The 17,931-nt window shown below is 44.5% G+C and overlaps 1 protein-coding gene across 1 annotated transcript; it reads left to right on the forward strand.

Moving 5' to 3' along the window:
* The first annotated feature begins 9,290 nt into the window (after nucleotides 1–9,290).
* On the forward strand, nucleotides 9,291–17,470 carry MSTN (myostatin). Its single transcript, XM_064166619.1, has 3 exons — nucleotides 9,291–9,683; nucleotides 11,842–12,215; nucleotides 15,838–17,470. Exons 1-3 carry the CDS (start codon nucleotides 9,311–9,313, stop codon nucleotides 16,216–16,218), a joined length of 1,128 nt encoding a protein of 375 aa, XP_064022689.1. The 5' UTR covers nucleotides 9,291–9,310; the 3' UTR covers nucleotides 16,219–17,470.
* Nucleotides 17,471–17,931: the final 461 nt, after the last annotated feature.

Below are 17,931 nucleotides of genomic sequence, written 5' to 3' on the forward strand. Positions count from 1 at the left end.
GAAAGGAGAAACTGCACCACCGCTCCACCTTGTTCTTTCTGCCTCCTTGCAGTTACAACAGGACCCATGTGCACACCTTTGGGCAAGAACTGCAAGCCCTGTGTGCCTGAATCAGCTCTGTAAGCGGGGTGTGTGTGTGTAAATCATTACCTCTTCCATCAATCCTGCATTGCTGTAAGGTATGAGCTAGCACCTTGTGAAGGGAAAAGGGCATTTTACTGCTCATTGCTGCACTGCCATTGCTGAATGGAGTTTCATGGGCAAAATCACCTTGATCCACTGTTCACTGCCTCTCCTTCTCCTGGCAGTCACTTGAATCAGTCTGCTCTTCTCAGCCTAAACACAATCTTCCCTTTTTTTGTGTCAAAAGATCTGAAAAATGTCAATGCAACTTAACAGAACTAAAATGCCTTAGATGCAGGAGTCAACTATTTCACATTATGTAGGTAATTGTGTCTACAACTGCTTGTGAGTAGGTAATTGTGTCTTACACCTGCTGGAGCTGTTCCGGCTTTTCTGACTGAAACATCTAAACAGCAGATGTGAAAAGCAAAGACTGACACCTTTGTGGTGCCTGTTTAAAACTCAGCTCACAGCCTGAGTAGAGCAGACTGATGCTGGTTTGTCAGCAACCAGGAGAGGACGTTGCTGCATGCTTTGATGACCTGTTCCATGCTGCAATCATTTCATCAGAAGAATGTCACTGTGACTATGTCCCAGCCTAAAAGGAGTTCAGTGAATGTCTTGCCTCTGCTGGAATACCATCCCAAGCATGTGATGATCCCAGAAAATCAGTTTTCTTTTAACCATTAGAACTCAATGTATTTATAAGTTTGCTGTCCCAAATGGTAAGAGTATTAGAAGCCCCTAGTTCAAAGCCAACTCCTCTGGCTTTGAAAAAATCAGAAAGGAAAACAAAAGCTGTACCCTTTAATATCAGTCTTTTCCTCTGGTTTTACTTACTGCTTACAAGCAGATCCCAGGTGTTAGAGGTGGTTCCCATTCAGACTGGCTCTATATTCAGTAGGAGCAAACCCAGAAAGTGGCACATGGGCCATAGGGAAGGCAGCAAAAGGACAGTTTGAGATGAGGAGTCAAATCTTTCCTACACCTCTCTCCTGATCAAAAGAGTGAATTAGTCCATAACTAGGTCCGTTATGGCACAGGGCACAATTACAGATCCACAGATTGCTTTGGGTTGGGAAGGACCTTCAAAGGTCATCTTGTCTAACTCCTCTGCAGTTAGCAGGGACATCTCCTGAGCAGGCTGCCCAGGGCCACAGCAAATCTGATCTCAGTTCATGGCTTGGGCAGATTCACTCTGTGCTGGGTCAAGAATGGGCTGGATGGCCAAGCCCAGAGAGTGGTGGTGAATGGTGCCACATCCAGTTGGCAGCTGTCACTAGTGGTGTGCCCCAGGGATCAGTGCTGGGCCCAGTCCTGTTCAACATCTTTATTGATGATCTGGATGAGGGGATTGAGTCCAGCATCAGTAAGTTTGCAGATGACATCAAGCTAGGAGCAGGTGTTGATCTGTTGGAGGGTAGGAGAGCCCTGCAGAGGGACCTGGACAGGCTGGGTGGGTGGGCAGAGGGCAATGGGATGAGATTTAACAAGGCCAAGTGCAGGGTTCTACACTTTGGCCACAACAACCCCAAGCAGCGCTACAGGCTGGGGACTGAGTGGCTGGAGAGCAGCCAGGAGGAAAGGGACCGGAGGGTACTGATAGATAGTAAGCTGAAGATGAGCCAGCAGTGTGCCCAGGTGGCCAAGAGAGCCAATGGCATCCTGGCCTGCATCAGGAACAGTGTGGCCAGTAGGACAAGGGAGGTTATTCTTCCCCTGTACTCAGCACTGGTCAGGCCCCACCTTGAGTGCTGTGTTCAGTTCTGGGCCCCTCGATTCAAGAAGGATGTTGAGGTGCTGGAACATGTCCAGAGAAGGGCAACGAAGCTGGTGAGGGGCCTGGAGCACAAATCCTATGAGGAGAGGTTGAGGGAGCTGGGATTGTTTAGCCTGGAGAAGAGGAGGCTCAGAGGTGATCTTATTACTGTCTACAACTACCTGAAGGGAGGTTGTAGCCAGGTGGGGGTGGCCTCTTCTCCCAGGCAGCCACCAATAGAACAAGGGGACACAGTCTCAAGTTGTGCCAGGGTAGGTATAGGCTGGATGTTAGGAGGAAGTTGTTGCCAGAGGAGTGATTGGCATTGGAATGGGCTGCCCAGGGAGGTGGTGGAGGCACCGTCCCTGGTGGTCTCCAAGCAAAGCCTGGATGAGGCACTTAGTGCCATGGTCTGGTTGATTGGATAGGGCTGGGTGCTAGGTTGGACTGGATGATCTTGGAGGTCTCTTCCAACCTGGTTGGTTCTATGATTCTATGATCTTGAGTGTCTCTAGGGACAGGGTCTCAACCACATCCCTGGGCAGCCTGTTCCAGTATTTCACCACTCTTGCTGTAAAGAGCTTTCTCCTTATGTCCAACCTAAATCTGCCTTGCTCTAGTTTCAAAACACTGCTCCTTGTTCTAGCACTCCAAGTCCTTCTGAACAGTCTTTCCCCAGCCTGCCTGCAAGTGCCCTTCCGATACCGAAATGCAGCTGTAAGGGAGAGGAAAAGGAAGGAAAAGGGGGAAGAAAATGAAGGGAAAGGGGGAGGAAAAGAAGGGGAAACGGGGAAAGGGGGAGGAAAAAGCTTCCCCTGAGCTGTGGCTCATTTTCCGGTGGCTGCGGTTCCCAAACACCCCAGCAGAGGCCAGGCCAGCCACAGCAAATCACTGACCTCCAGGGCTGAAAAGCCCCTTCAGAGAGCAGCGCCTTAAAGAAAACACAAAGATCCTTGTAGCTCGAAATACCAAGGTGAAATACTTTACTATTTGGAACGCTTGGATTATGCATACGCAGAGGCCAAACCCCTCTGAGTGCTGTAAGCTCCTGGGAGGAAACCAAGGCTTCCCATCGGGGATGCAGTGGCTGGTGCAGCTACTTCAAAAGACACTGAAGATGAAAGTCAGGATGAATGTCAAGAATTGGTGGTCAAAGCATAAAAGCCACAACTCTAAAGAAAAGGTAGCATCTCTCAACAAAGGTAGAGCTCTCAGAATGAAGCAGGGCTATTTAATAAGATTTAGTATAAGATATATAGACACCACAGCAAAGGCTGCAGAAGAAAACCTTGAACACAAAAGAACCCAGAACAACTGGAAGTATTCTCTACATTTGCCTCCTTCCTTAAACGTTTGGTTTTTAATGAGCTTAACAGGAATATATTTCCCTATCAGTTTCTAAAGTTCCATCCTCCCAGGTAACCAGCAATAGAACAAGGGGACACAGTCTCAAGTTGTGCCAGGGTAGGTATAGGCTGGATATTAGGAAGAAGTTCTTCACAGAGAGAGTGATTTCCCTTTGGAATGGGCTGCCCAGGGAGGTGGTGGAGGCACTGTCCCTGGGAGTCTTCAAGAAAAGCTTGGATGAGGCACTTAGTGCCATGGTCTAGTTGACTGGATAGGTCTGGGTGATAGGTTGGACTGGATGATCTTGGAGGTCTCTTCCAACCTGGTTGATTCTATGATTCTATGATTCTATGATTATTGTACCTGGTTGGCTCTGCAGCAACATCTACTAGAATATGTAGGAGAGAGAAAGGCATGGGGATGTTTTTAGCCTGTGCCACATGTATGGATATGCACAGCAACACAAAAGCTGCTGCCAGAAAGGAGGTGCCCAGAAGAGCAAGAGTAAGCTTGAAGCTGCAGGGAACCTTGCATGGCAACATCTTCTGGGCAATCTAGGAAGTGCATCATAGGCCAAAACGACCACAGCAGCCTGTTTCCCCCATTCTATCCATGGCATGCTTGCAAACCATGGCTTGTGAGAAACTCCCTCCCACAACTCCTGAGTCAAGGAGGTCATCTGCCAGAGTGACTGCAAACACAGGTCCTCTTGGAGGCAATGGCTACACATCCCTCACACCATGGCTTTCCTGAAAGCAAAGGCTGAGGAGTTGTGGTGTAGCCCACTCAGATGCCAGTGTATCAGGGCATCTGTGCCCTGCACCATGCATGCTCTTCTCATGCTCTCTGATACCTGGAACTCCAAAACTGGTCAAAACAATATTTCCTTCCTTCCTTCCTTCCTTCCTTCCTTCCTTCCTTCCTTCCTTCCTTCCTTCCTTCCTTCCTTCCTTCCTTCCTTCCTTCCTTCCTTCCTTCCTTCCTTCCTTCCTCCCTCCCTCCCTCCCTCCCTCCCTCCCTCCCTCTCTCGCTTTCTCTCGCTTTCTTTCTCTCTCTCTAAGTCAAAGGAGTTCAATGTCCATACCATCAAAGTAGAGAGAAATGACTTGCAGTAGCTGATACAGCTCAATGTTTAGAAGGTTAGGTATGACCAATTTTGAAGGAGAAGAAAAAAAAAAAACAACCCAAGAGTATAGCAGAGGACAAACAGCTTCAGGGCATTTGTTACAGAGGAAGAATTCATACCAGTTCCAGGTTTCGTATTTTAGTTCATGGTAATAAGTTTAATTTCAAGCATGGTTCCTTTTGCCTTATAGTAGCTGCAGCTACGTAATGGGATTGGGATGATGTTTTCACAGGCATTTTGTTGTTGCAAGATATCTTTCTGGGTGCTTTATAGGCATAAATCTCTTATGTCTGCTTTGGGGTTCAAAATAATGCATTTGTCTTGTCATTCCTCTTGCTCAGAGCAAGCTCCTGGAGAGTCCAGACAGCTGGCCTCACAGTTAAACACTTAAACCAACTTCACTCCATTTGATTTAATCATATTGCTGATTTTTCCCCCCCCTATTAAAATTCAACTGTCCTGACCAAAATGACTTCACAAACACCATTCCAAGCTTATTGTGAGAGGTCTCAAAACATTAAAAAAAGGAATTTTCTATCTATTTCAATATGCTGGTCTGGAAATTAGGCTTTATACTGAGAAAAGATGACTCAATATCTTCCTCAGTTGTTCATCAGGAATGTTGTATCTTCCTTGTAAGACAAAGCATGGAGAGAAGCCAGCTGGGTTCAGAGATAGGACTTGACATCAATGGAAAGAGCAGTCACAGATTTACAGTGCATTTCCTACCTTCTGATTTTTGGTTGCTTTGTCTTGTTTCATTTCCCTCCCCCCCCCCCAAGTTCTACCTTCTGAGTTGAATCAATTATGGAAACTATTTCATTTCACTTAAACACCAGGAAAAAGAGCAGTGAATTTCTGGTTTTGCAGGTTGTTAAAGGAAGCATTTGGAAATCTAGCCCAGACAACAGGATGAAGCTGTCCTGTTTCTGGCACGGCTACAACCCCTGTCCCTCTCCTTCCCTGCCACGAGAACAGCTCCTTCATACCCTTGTAACTCTCCCTTTTCTCAGAAATGTCCCTGTTCCCTTCCAGGTCCAACTGGTCCACCTCCAAAACACGCTCAAATCCCATCCTGCTCCCTATCCTTTCTGGGTTGCTGGCCTGGCAAGGGATGCGAGCTGGCTAAGGACAGAGCAGCACAAGCTGATTGGGTAACTCGAGGCTGCCAAAAGGGATGGGTAATGGTTGGGCTCTGTTTGCCTTCTCCTCGGGGAGGGCATTACTAATCTCCTTTCCCCTTACACAGTCACTGTTTTCCCATAAATCTCACAGTAACAGAGTATCTTTGAAACCTCCATATCAGTCAGATTTGTTGGGGATGCCTTTGGGACTTTTTTCCTTCCTTTTTGTGGTTTGTTTTGTTTGTTTGCTTGTTTTGTTTGGTTTGTTTCTCAGGTTTTCTATCAAATTCAAAGGCTCCTGGTAGAACGGGTCAAGGAGAGAAGTTGACAGGTAGACAGATGTGTGCCTTTTTTCCTTTAGACAAGAGCACATTCTTCCATTTCTTGGTTTTTGGGGGCCTGAGCCATGATCTTTGAATAGTTAGGGTTGGGAATACTATTCGCTATTGGCAGGCATGGTGGATAGAATGACACAAATCCCGAAGGTAATATTAAAAAGCCATAAAGTTCAGTAAGATGTGCAGTTCATTTTTAACTCTTCTCTAGTTTTGCTGGTGGTAACGTGCTGGGGTTTGGGAGTTTTGAGAGTGCTTTGTTTGTTGGTTTTTGTTTGGTTGGTTGTTTTTTCCCAAACAAATTTTTGGAACTCCATTTACCTGCTCACTTTATCACTTAGTTTTCTCCTCTCTGCCACCTACTTCTGCTGTCACCACGTTCCAAAAGTCAGAAAGAGAAACAATTTGCATGCTGTATTCTTATTAAAACAATTAGAACTCCTGATCCAGTGCAACTGCTTACGTTGTCTTCCAATTTTTTTTTTTTCTGCAAGCTCACTGCAAACAGGCAGATGGCAATGAGAGAAGGTGAAGAGAAAGGGAATTTACCACCAGTCTAGAGTTATTCAAAGTACATGGATCTGAAATGCATTTCATGAGGGCAACAATAGAAAAAGTACTGCTCTTGGTTATGCAGCTGCTGGTGAACTCTGGGGCACTTTAGCCATCCTTGGCTGGTAGTCCCTCTGCCACCACTTCAGCTGCTGTTTGCTGCCTCATGAGGAGAGGCATAGTGCTCAGTAGTGCCTTTTGCCACCAAGGATCACTGTGGTGGCCGAGAGCAAGCTCAACTCTTGCTCAGAGCTCACTGGACATTCAGGGACACAAGAGGGCATTTTGTCCCTGCGGTCATACAGAAATGCATAAGGGGCCCTTTTTTTGCAGGTCAGTGGAATCATTGCAGAAGATTGGAAAGAAGAAACTGAAGCTCTGCATGCTTGCAGCAAGCCACAGTCAGAAAGAGGAGACCCTGAAGGAGAAGGAGCAGGCCAAGTACCAGCGTGGCCACTGAGCAAGCTGCTGCAGAGCACAGTTGAAGAGAAGCCACAGTGCTGGAGGCATTGCTTTGCTGAGCACTTCTCTTGTCCCCACTCTACACACTTATAGCCACAATCCACCAGAACGTTTATTTAGTCCAATGTTAATGACTGCATCATTACTGCTAACTGATGGATCTTTAAAACTGTTCTTAGTGTGAAACGTGCTAGTTTCACTTCAGGGTAGATTCTTTTTTATACTCAACTGATTGTATCATTCTGGTTTAAAACAACAAAGAATAAAATCAGGTTTTCTTATGATGTTTACTGTCATAACAGTAAGCAAACAAACAAAGCAACCTACCCCTCCTCAAAAGCTCATTACAGGGTCAATGCTTCTCAAAAAGATTCTTGCAGCGAATCATGCCATGCACCTTCCACAGAACAACATTTCCAGCACTTGAAATGCACAAAGAATCTGTTTAAAATACATTACAGGCATGTCAGGCAGTCTCCATGCAAACCCAGATCTGACCTGACTTCTGGTTCCAATGAATCATGAGCCCATTTCTGCTACCACGTATTGAGAGTGGCAGCACTGGAATCTTGTGTAAAAAGCAAAAGCTATGAATTCAAATTGCTTGCTTTAAACATGGATTTGGGCTGAAATCAGAATATCAGGGTCTGACACTACAGCCACAGGCACGGAATGTACTAGCATGGTACATCCATCTCTTGCATCAACTTTACACCAGGGTAGGACAATCAATTTGGACTGAATACTCATGATTTGTGTCACTGGTCAGGAGCTGAATATTAGGTTCTGTTCTGTACTGTGTGATGAATTTACATGCTCTGGAGAGCTGTGAGAATGGCCAGGCAGAAAACAGCTCTTTGAAAGATCTGTCCCACATCTTTCTATATATCAACTTCCCTCCCCCTCTTCCCCCCCCATGAACACATTAAACAAATTAACAAAAAACCTCCAAACAAACAAACCCCAAAACAACCACCACCAACGACAAAAATAAACCCAGAAAAATAAAACCACAACATAAAAGACAAAACATTTGCCACTTCTCTTTTTGAGTGTACTCAGAGTGGAAAAGGAAGAGAAACTGAGTGAGAAACTGACAATTCAGTCCTATGTGAGACAGGAAAACTTTGGTACATTGCACAAATCTCTGCCTGCTGCAACACAGAGGTTCCAAACGTACACAACATGCACAAATTCCAGAATTTCTGCTAGCTGTAATACACAGACAATGCTGAGCAGCAGTTCCCCAGCCAAGCCTGAATTCTCTAATTCTTGCTAACAAGCACCTCCAATCTCACACTGCTGTAAGGTTTTGATAAGCAAGTCTAGAGATGTAAACGTTTTAAGTCTTTTAGTACTTTCACCACTAGTAAGAAAAGCAAGCCTTTATTTCTGAATAACCTCAGAGTGAGTAGCTGGAGGTTTTCCTTTAAAAATACCTTTGTAAAGGTATTAGTAGATATTAGTAAATACCTTTGAGATTTCTCAACATTTGATTTACTGCCCAGGAATCTGCTGACCTAGCATTAGCGTGAAGAGGCGACAGACTCATTTTTCATAGCTGCCTACTGATTCAGGCAAAGGATTTGTTCCGTTGGCTTTTGATACACACTAAAGGGACTAACAGATAAGAGACACATTTACAGAGAGCCCTATACACACCAAGTCTTTATTCCAGCTTCGGCTTGCACCTAGGAGGAAAACCCATTAGAGTTTGCTGAAATATGAACTGCCTGATACGTTTGAGCTGTTGAACAACATAACTTACCACTGCTTACAATGCATTTCTAAAGGGTTTTCCCCCTGCCTGCTAACAGGAATCCCCTGGGATTTTCTTTTAAATGGTATAAACTTTAGAGCAGAAAGAAAAATAAAGTAAGCAACCCTCCCCCCCCCAAACCAAACAACACTTCCAGCCTGAACAAACAAACAAAAAATACCCAACCAAAATAACAAACAAAAAACCTACAAACAAATAAAAACCCAAACAAAAAACACCTGGCATAAGCCTAAGGCAAGTTTAGAGAGAGAAGTCTGCCCAGGTTCAGGGTGCAAGCACAGGGTTGGTGTACATTTAAGAATGACAGTGCTGTCTTTCAGTACTGCTGCCCACAATAGTTGGAAATATATCCTTTCAGCATGAGAAGACATATCCTCTGCGAAGCACACAGATAAATCAGCTCACCCTTGGCTGTAACTAAATGCTGTCTAGTGACTTGTGATCGACAGGGCTTTACCCTCTGACAGCCAGATTCATTGTTGGGACAGCAACCAATCGTCGGGTTTGACGACATGAGCCTAATCAAAGTTGGGAGTATAAAAAGCCCCCTTGGAATATATAAGGTGCACCAGCGTGGCAAAGCTGTCTCTCAGATTGCATTTGCTTTCACGGATCTGTTCAGGACTGAAAGGGAAAGGGGGAGGGAAATAAAAGAGGGGGGGACAAAAAGGCAAGGCAAAGCACTGAGCTGCATGTGAGACCATGCAAAAGCTAGCAATCTATGTTTATATTTACCTGCTCATGCTGATTTCGGTTGATCCGGTGGCTCTTGATGACGGCAATCAGCCCACGGAGAATGCTGAGAAAGATGGACTGTGCAACGCTTGTATGTGGAGACAGAATACAAAATCTTCCAGAATAGAAGCCATAAAAATTCAGATCCTCAGCAAACTGCGCCTGGAACAAGCTCCTAACATTAGCAGGGATGTTATTAAACAACTTCTGCCCAAAGCTCCTCCGCTGCAGGAACTGATTGATCAGTATGATGTCCAGAGGGACGACAGTAGCGATGGCTCTTTGGAAGATGATGACTATCATGCCACTACCGAAACGATTATCACAATGCCTACAGAGTGTAAGTAACCCTGCTGCTTTCACCTCTCACTGCTCCTCAGAGAGACTTGTCTCCCTGCTGTAGAGCCATGCAACTCCTCCTTAGGCTCTCCCAACAGGCTGCTGGCTGAAGTCTGATAGAGGGAGGGAGGAGAGTGTTATTCCTAAAGATTTCAAGCTAGGTTCAGATGACTGTGTTGTGATCCTTTGTTTTTACTGTTTGGTTTTCGGCTCCTTGTAACGTGTGTGCCCTGTAGCACCTGGGATTTGCCTGCTGTCTTAGAAGGCAAAAGCAGACCCGCAATTTAGTTGGCTTCGTTAGCTGCATTTTCCTGTCGCAGCCAGAAAGTCCAAGTGTGGATAACGAGGTGACTGGGTTTTCCCCAGGGAGCTATTTGCTAGCCAGCGTTTTTGAGGAGTGACAGAAAGCAGCAGAAATACAGCTCGGAGCACCAGACCTACCTAACTGAAAGCAGAGAGTTAAATTCTTGCTCCTTTGCTTGATTCCACGAAGCAGCACCGCCCACCTCCCAGTTAAAACTATAATATTTAAAGCAAATATGTGTGTAACGGATTAAAGTGTTGCATGTCCCCTCTACAGCCATCAGCTCTGGTAGGTTGTGCCAAGGAAGAATGAAGGCATTTACTGAATGAGCAGATTCTGAGTTATCTTCTCAGTGCTAAACATCTGCTAAGGCTCCTATCAAGTATCTTTTGCCTGACTAATACTGTAGTATCTTGTGTTCTTCATCAGCTCAAGTATTTGGCTAGGGCAGCTGGTTTTACTAAATAACACTTACCAACACGATGTCAAAAGGGAAAAAGATGACAGGACACATTAGGCATGTTAGCAGTTACAAGGCTCAGGCTTAGAACAATATCAGCTGCCCCCCGACAGCCAGCTAAAAATGTACACATCACTGAGAAACTTGTTTGATCTCTTAGTTTTCCAACTTATTAATGTGTGCTTAACAGCAAGGTGCTTAGCTGCAACCTTATCACAAAGCTGAGCTCTGGCAGCAGCTTGATTCCAGCCTGCTATGTCCCAGGCTCTGTGACTATTTTTAATTAAACTCTTACGTAATTAGCAAGGCTGAAGATAAAGTCATTGTGCTTTGCTGATCCCAGTTTCATCTTCTACATTTGGCTTTAAAAAAAAAAAAAAAAAAAAAGGCACTCCTTTGACTATTTTAAATGCACTGAAGAGACAGATCTCTTAAATGGTGAGATTTATGAATGTCAAAGCCCTGCACCATTTAAGATTAGCGTTACCCATTTTATCCTGGCATGGAGAGATACTGCTGTGACTAGGTAGGACAGCTGCATTGTAGGCTACAGGAAGGAGGAACGCAGCCCCGCATGTGACTTCCCTATAATATTGCTTAAATGAAAAGAAAACAAAATGATCCTTAGACTAGTACTTTCTTAATTACCTTTCCCCTTCCTCTGTCCCACCCCCCTGCCCTGAGTAAAGTCTTCATGTAGTTTGGCCATGACTATCTCTGTACGATGTGTAACAGTCAAAGGCTACTCAGGAAATCAGTTAGATCTCTCCCCCCCCCATACACACACGAATTGAATCAGCTTAGGCAAAGCTGTTAGTCTGCAGGCTTTGTGGAGATCTAGCAGAAATGAGTAGGTAGTAGTCACTGAAGTGGAATAGGCTATACCCTCTCCCCAGGGAAAGAGTCATTTTGCAGCTGTACTTGTCAGCCTGCAGCACTGCTGCTGCTGGTCAGAGCCTTAAGCATGCTGAGGACCACAAAGATCCTCTGCAGTGTTCATCTTCTTGTGACAGCTCAGCGCTGCTGAGTTTCAGCCTTTGCCCTGCTTAGTCGATGGAGCGCAAGGCACCAGCTAGATGGATATAGCAATTGATTACCCAAACCTCACTTTAGCCTATTTAGAAACCAATTATCTGCTCCTTGTCACGTGAAGCTGCTTTCAGGTGATAGCATCGTGCTTTTGTTGACACCCCCCACCCCGGGAAATCTGGCATAGAAACTAAACCTCAGAAAATGAATGAAGTGAAATCCGCCTTGTTAGTGGGGGATGTTCATAATGTGTTTTAAGAGCTCTTACGCAGTCTGGAGGGGAAAAAAGAAAGAGTAATTTGGTTTATATATGCATATTTCTTTTTGTTCCCTGTTCAGTAATCTGTTCTTTCCATTCATTTATAGCTGATTTTCTTGTACAAATGGAGGGAAAACCAAAATGTTGCTTCTTTAAGTTTAGCTCTAAAATACAATATAACAAAGTAGTAAAGGCACAATTGTGGATATACTTGAGGCAAGTCCAAAAACCTACAACGGTGTTTGTGCAGATCCTGAGACTGATTAAACCCATGAAAGACGGTACAAGATATACCGGAATTCGATCTTTGAAACTCGACATGAACCCAGGCACTGGTATTTGGCAGAGCATTGATGTGAAGACAGTGTTGCAAAATTGGCTCAAACAGCCTGAATCCAATTTAGGCATCGAAATAAAAGCTTTTGATGAGAATGGACGAGACCTTGCTGTAACTTTCCCAGGACCAGGTGAAGATGGATTGGTAAGTTTGCTTAGAAATACACCATTTAAATATCCTGGAAAGGCTTTAAGCTGTGGGGTTTTAGGATGAATCGGATGCATTGTTTAGGGAAAGGAAAAGTCTGTGCTTTGCTCTCTGGACACCTCGAAGCATTGCTCTGTCTTCATTTCCCTATCTGAAAGACTGAGACAAATTGCAGCATTTCAGAGGGATGCTGAGAAGCGTCAGCTAGGAAATGTTTTGCTAATTACTGATGGATGGTACTGTCAAAGTCATATTGCTTTCAAACTTGAGAGCAAATACTGCTTACTAAGACATTATTTTACCTCCAGCTAAAAGAACAGTCATTGCATTCTCTCACTGGTAGGGAAGTTGTCTCTGATGCTGCTCAGAGAGGGAGGCTCTCCCTACTCTATATGTTTATATTTTCTATTAAGGACAGCAAGAATTGTCTGTGTGTATGAAGGCAAAGACAGATCTGCTTCATAATGCATATCTGCACCTTTCGGTCTGTGATAGTCCATTGCTCCATGTTTGAATAGTGGAATTCTGCTTGATAGAACAAATGAGTACAATGATCAGAAAGAGCATAAAATAACTGTTTTGGTTTGCAAATATGGAGCAATTAAACCTGACGTGGACTAGTCAAGCTAATTAAGCTCTGGTGCCCTCAACGCAAGAGAGACACGGACCTGCTGGAGCAGGTCCAGACTAGGACCACCAAGATGATCAGAGGGCTGAAGCACCTCTTCTATGATGACAGACTGAAAGAACTGGGACTGTTCAGCCTGGAGAAGAGAAGGCTCCAGGGAAACTTTACAGCTGCATTTCAATATCTGAAGGGCACCTACGGGAAGGCTGGGGAAGGACTGTTTAGAAGGGCTGGGAGTGATAGGGTGAGGGGCAATGGTTTGAAACTACAGCAGGGCAGATTTAGGTTGGACATCAGGAAGAAGTTCTTTACCGTGAGAGTGGTGAAACACTGGAACAGCCTGCCCAGGGATGTGGTTGAGGCCCTACCCCTGGACACATTAAAAATTAGACTTGATGTGGCCCTGGGCAGCCTTCTCTAGTTGGAGGCGTCCCTGCTGACTGCAGGAGGATTGGACAAGATGACCTTTGAGGGTCCCTTCCAACCTACTGCAATCTATGAATCTGCGAACTACAGCATTCTCCTTGTTACTTGTTTCTGTAAATCACTAATTGTTAGCAACCTCTAAAAACTTCTGAACCTATCGCAGCCAAAAGCACAACCAAAGAGTCTCTTTGGGAATAAGATATAATGAGCATTACTCCATTTCTGCTACTCTGTAGTGGACCAATCTGTTTAACATAAAATCATCTATGTTGAAAAACACCTTTAAGATCACTGAGTCCAACTCTATTTCTGTGCCTATGTAACAGCTAATTTCATAGCAGTATAATACTCTTGAAAGAACTTAAAGGAACTCCATACTGGGTTCTTAATTCTTGATCCAAGATGTGCATTTCCTAGACTTAGCATCACAGAATCATAAAATCAAGCAGGTTGGAAGAGACCTCCAAGATCATCCAATCCAACCTATCACCCAACCCTATCCAATCAACTAGACCTTGGCACTGAGTGCCTCATACAGTCTTTTCTTGAACACCTCCAGGGCCAGCAACTCCACCACCTCCCTGGGCAGCCCATTCCAATAGCAAATCACTCTCTCTGTGAAGAACTTCTTCCTAATATACCTGCCCTGTCACAACTTGAGACTGTGTCCCCTCATTCTGTTGCTGGTTGCCTGGGAGAAGAGACTTGAAAGAGGCCAGCTAGAAATCGCGATAAGGAATGTCCTCACCACTACCACACATTAAAATACCCAAGCCTGTGCTTTCACACGTGTAGCTCCATGGTTATCATCATCAAGAAAAACAAACCAAGTCAGCAGCAGGGCAGGGTTAGATCATTGGCTCTTCCCTCTGGCTCCTCTCCACAGCTCCCCATACAGGAATGCTCCTCTCGCCAAGCCCCTTCCATATCATTTACCTTTGGGAGGAGTATCTCTAGCAGCTGGAAAACTTGCAGCCATAAAGACAAGAATCTTGGAAAGGACAAAACTGTGTGACAAAGTTAGCTGGGCTGTTATATTCTCCCAAGGAACGGTCTTCCTTCACGGGACAGTCTGGGCAGCACCAAACCAACAAATGGGGCCAAAATCAGTGCACAGAAGGGAGGAAACTTCAGGGCTTTTTTCACAGGAGCACAGAACTTTAGAGGTTGGAAGAGAATTCCAGAGATCATCCAGTCCAACCTTCCTGCCAGAGCAGGATCATAATCTAGTGCAGGTCACACAGAAACTCATCTAGACAGGGATTGAAAGTGTCCGAAGAAGGAGACTCCACAACCTCTCTGGGCAGCCAGTTCCAGTGCTCTGTGACCCTTAAGGTAAAGTTCTTCCTCATGTTGAGGTGGAACTTCCTATGCTGTAGTTTACATCCATTGCCCCTTTCCAAAATGCTGATTGCAAGTTCTTTCTCACGTGGTGACTGTGGGAACGCACCTTCGGAAGGAGGCACATGCCTCAGAGGTCTGGCAAAAGTCCAATCCTGGCCACAGGGCTTGTTCAGGAGCCAAAATATCAGCTGCCCCTCCAAATTCAGGGCAGTGAGTTGAGTGCTTTGGCAGAAGGGAAAGCTGGGAAGACCCAGTAATGTGCATGAGCTGGGAAGGCACTCATTCCTACAGCTCTTACAGCTGTTCAAGCATGACAGCAAGTATGGAGCATATTTTGTTCCCCATGGTCACAAAGACTCACAAAAGGGAGACTGGTTGGTCTTGCCCAGAAACTCCCCAGAAGTTTTTGGAGTTCTTGGTTTTCTATTGGGAGTTCTTCTACAGGAATACATAATTAGTATTAAAAAACCCCAACCACCACCAACAACCCATTTCCGGTTACAGAGCTTAAAACAAACAAACCCTGCACGAAAAGTGAAAAGCTGGCACCCTCCAGGGTTCTGAAACATTCAGGTAGCAGTTAGCACAAATGATGCTAGGACCAAGATAATGCTGATTTTAGGAGCAGATACTCGAGATAAAGGTGTTTATAGAGAAAGAATGGGAAAATGCTTATTCTCAGCTTGAAAAAAAGAAATAATCACAGAATGGCTTTGATTGGATGGGAGCCTAGAGAGTGTTTCCTCCAGCCTCCCTGCCATGGGCAGGGCTCCCTCTCAACTAGCCTTGATTGCTCAAATCCTCATCCAATCTGGCCTTGAACACCTCCAGGGAGAGGGCAACCACAGTCTCTCCAGGCAACCTATTCCAGAGTTTCACCATGGTCATAGTGAAGAACGTCTTCCTAAGATCCAGTCTAAACCTACTCTCCCTCGGCTTCAAACCATTCCCCTTTGCCCTATTGCTAGATGCCCTCATGAAAAGTCCCTCTCCAGCCCATAGGCTCCCTTCAGGTATTGCAAGGCAGCTTTAAGGCTCCCCTGGAGGACCTTACCCTCGAGAAGTGATCAACTGTAGGTGGAGGACAACAAAGCTTCATTTGCAAACATGATTCGAAAAGGTTGATTTGATACAGCTCTGCCTAAAATCTTCTTTACTGGCACATTTTGACTGAGCTTAGGCTTACCATAGTAATGCTCCTGCTTCCTTCTCTCCCCTCAGAACCCCTTTTTAGAGGTCAGAGTTACAGACACGCCAAAACGGTCCCGCAGAGATTTTGGCCTGGACTGCGATGAGCACTCGACAGAATCGCGATGCTGCCGCTACCCACTGACGGTGGATTTCGAAGCGTTTGGCTGGGACTGGATTATTGCACCTAAGAGATACAAAGCCAATTACTGCTCCGGAGAGTGCGAGTTTGTCTTTTTACAGAAGTACCCCCACACTCACCTCGTCCACCAAGCCAACCCCAGAGGCTCAGCAGGCCCCTGCTGCACGCCCACCAAGATGTCCCCCATAAACATGCTCTACTTCAATGGTAAAGAACAAATCATCTATGGCAAGATCCCAGCCATGGTTGTAGATCGCTGCGGGTGCTCATGAGATCATTGTGAGACCTATTGCTTCGTAAATTGTGAAAGCTACACCCCCCAAAAAAAAATTATCAATATTAATTATAATTATTATTATTATAACATTATACCCCCTCACCAGTCTTTGAAACTGTGAAGTTACGTACACTAGGCATTGCTGACATCCTACATGCTGTATGATAGGCTATCGTACAGATTTTAGCGCAGCACCAGCTCCAGAACCTGAACTCAAAGGAGGCGATAGCTACCCACCGGGCGGTTGGGGTTTTTTGAGCCAGGGAAAGAGAAAAGCTCCAATCAAAACCCACCAGATCTAAACACACCAAGGTCTTACATTGTGAGGGAATCAACGGTCAAGCACTCAGACGCAGGTTTGAGTCTGCGTCGGTAGCCAACATGGTAAGCAAAAGCAGGCTCCTTCTCATCCGAGGATGGAAGGAGCAGGCTTTTAAAGTCCATTTCTTCACAGCTTCACTCACTATTGTATTTACAGGAAAATATTTACTGGTAAACATTATACACCACACTACACAATGCCACCGAGAATCATCCTTAAACACTTGAATATATATATATAGAGAGAGAGTACAGAGTCGTGAAATGGATTGGATGGAAATTCCACATAAATGGATAAACCTTGAAATTAGGGATGGCGTAGAGTATTTAGCATGTCTCCATTCCTTTTTCTTGTTAGATAGGCTAGGAATCACTGGCAATGGTGCTACGTAAGCAGGCTGAGTAAATAGCTAGTTATGGAAGATGCAGAATTTTAGACTAACAAGGAATTTGCCCTATCCTCAGGTACACTACTCAAAGTGTTTTGTAAAAGAAATGGATGTAGGCATTTTGTAGAAGAGAGGGAATGGTTTTCCAGCCCATTAGAAACCAAAAGGCAGCCGAGAAAGTCCAGCCTTCAGACCCCCCCCGACCCCTCCATGCTAGAACCTGCCTTTGCAACAGTACCGTTTGCACTATGATAAACCAATGCAAATAGTTGGTTGCTACAGATAACTGTTTTAGAGAAACCACTTTGATACCAACCGACTTGTGTCATATGTATGCATCAATATTTTGTAAATAAATGTTTATTTTTTAATCACTGTTGGGATATGTTCATCGCAGACAATGCAACGACTTCAACCTGTACCTTAGCTTAATAAACGCCAACCAATATTCTCTTCGGCACAGAATTCCCTGGATTTTTGAACACCAATACTGTGTAGGAACAATGCAACAAAGTAAACCATATGTTGAGAATTGTGCTACATTTTATATGGGGTTTTTTTTTGTTTGTTTGGGTTTTTTTTGGGGGGGTTTTGGTTTTTTTTTTTTACATTGGTATATGATCCATCTGTGATAAATGATAGGTGTTGACATGTTGATAAGGTTCTTTGGGTTACTGTTTTTACGGTCGTTATTTTGATCCACAATTGAATTTCCATGCTTTGAATGTTATGTCCATAGAGAATGATGATGCCACCAAAAAAAAAAAAAAAAAAAAAAAAAAAAGGGAAAAAAAGGGGAAAAATTGCTATTAAATGCATTTTATTATATTTAAAAGTTTGCAGCAAAGTATTATCTTTATTTTGAGTAAACCTGGCATGTGGATTTCCACACAAATTTGGTATATTTTCCATATGGTTAAAAAAACCCCAAACTAATCCCAAACCTGTTAATTGAAATTAAAAGCAGCTATTTACTACCGAGCCCCTTTCATCTCCCA

Source organism: Pogoniulus pusillus, chromosome 2, assembly GCF_015220805.1.
Source record: "Pogoniulus pusillus isolate bPogPus1 chromosome 2, bPogPus1.pri, whole genome shotgun sequence".
Taxonomy (NCBI): Eukaryota; Metazoa; Chordata; class Aves; order Piciformes; family Lybiidae; genus Pogoniulus; species Pogoniulus pusillus.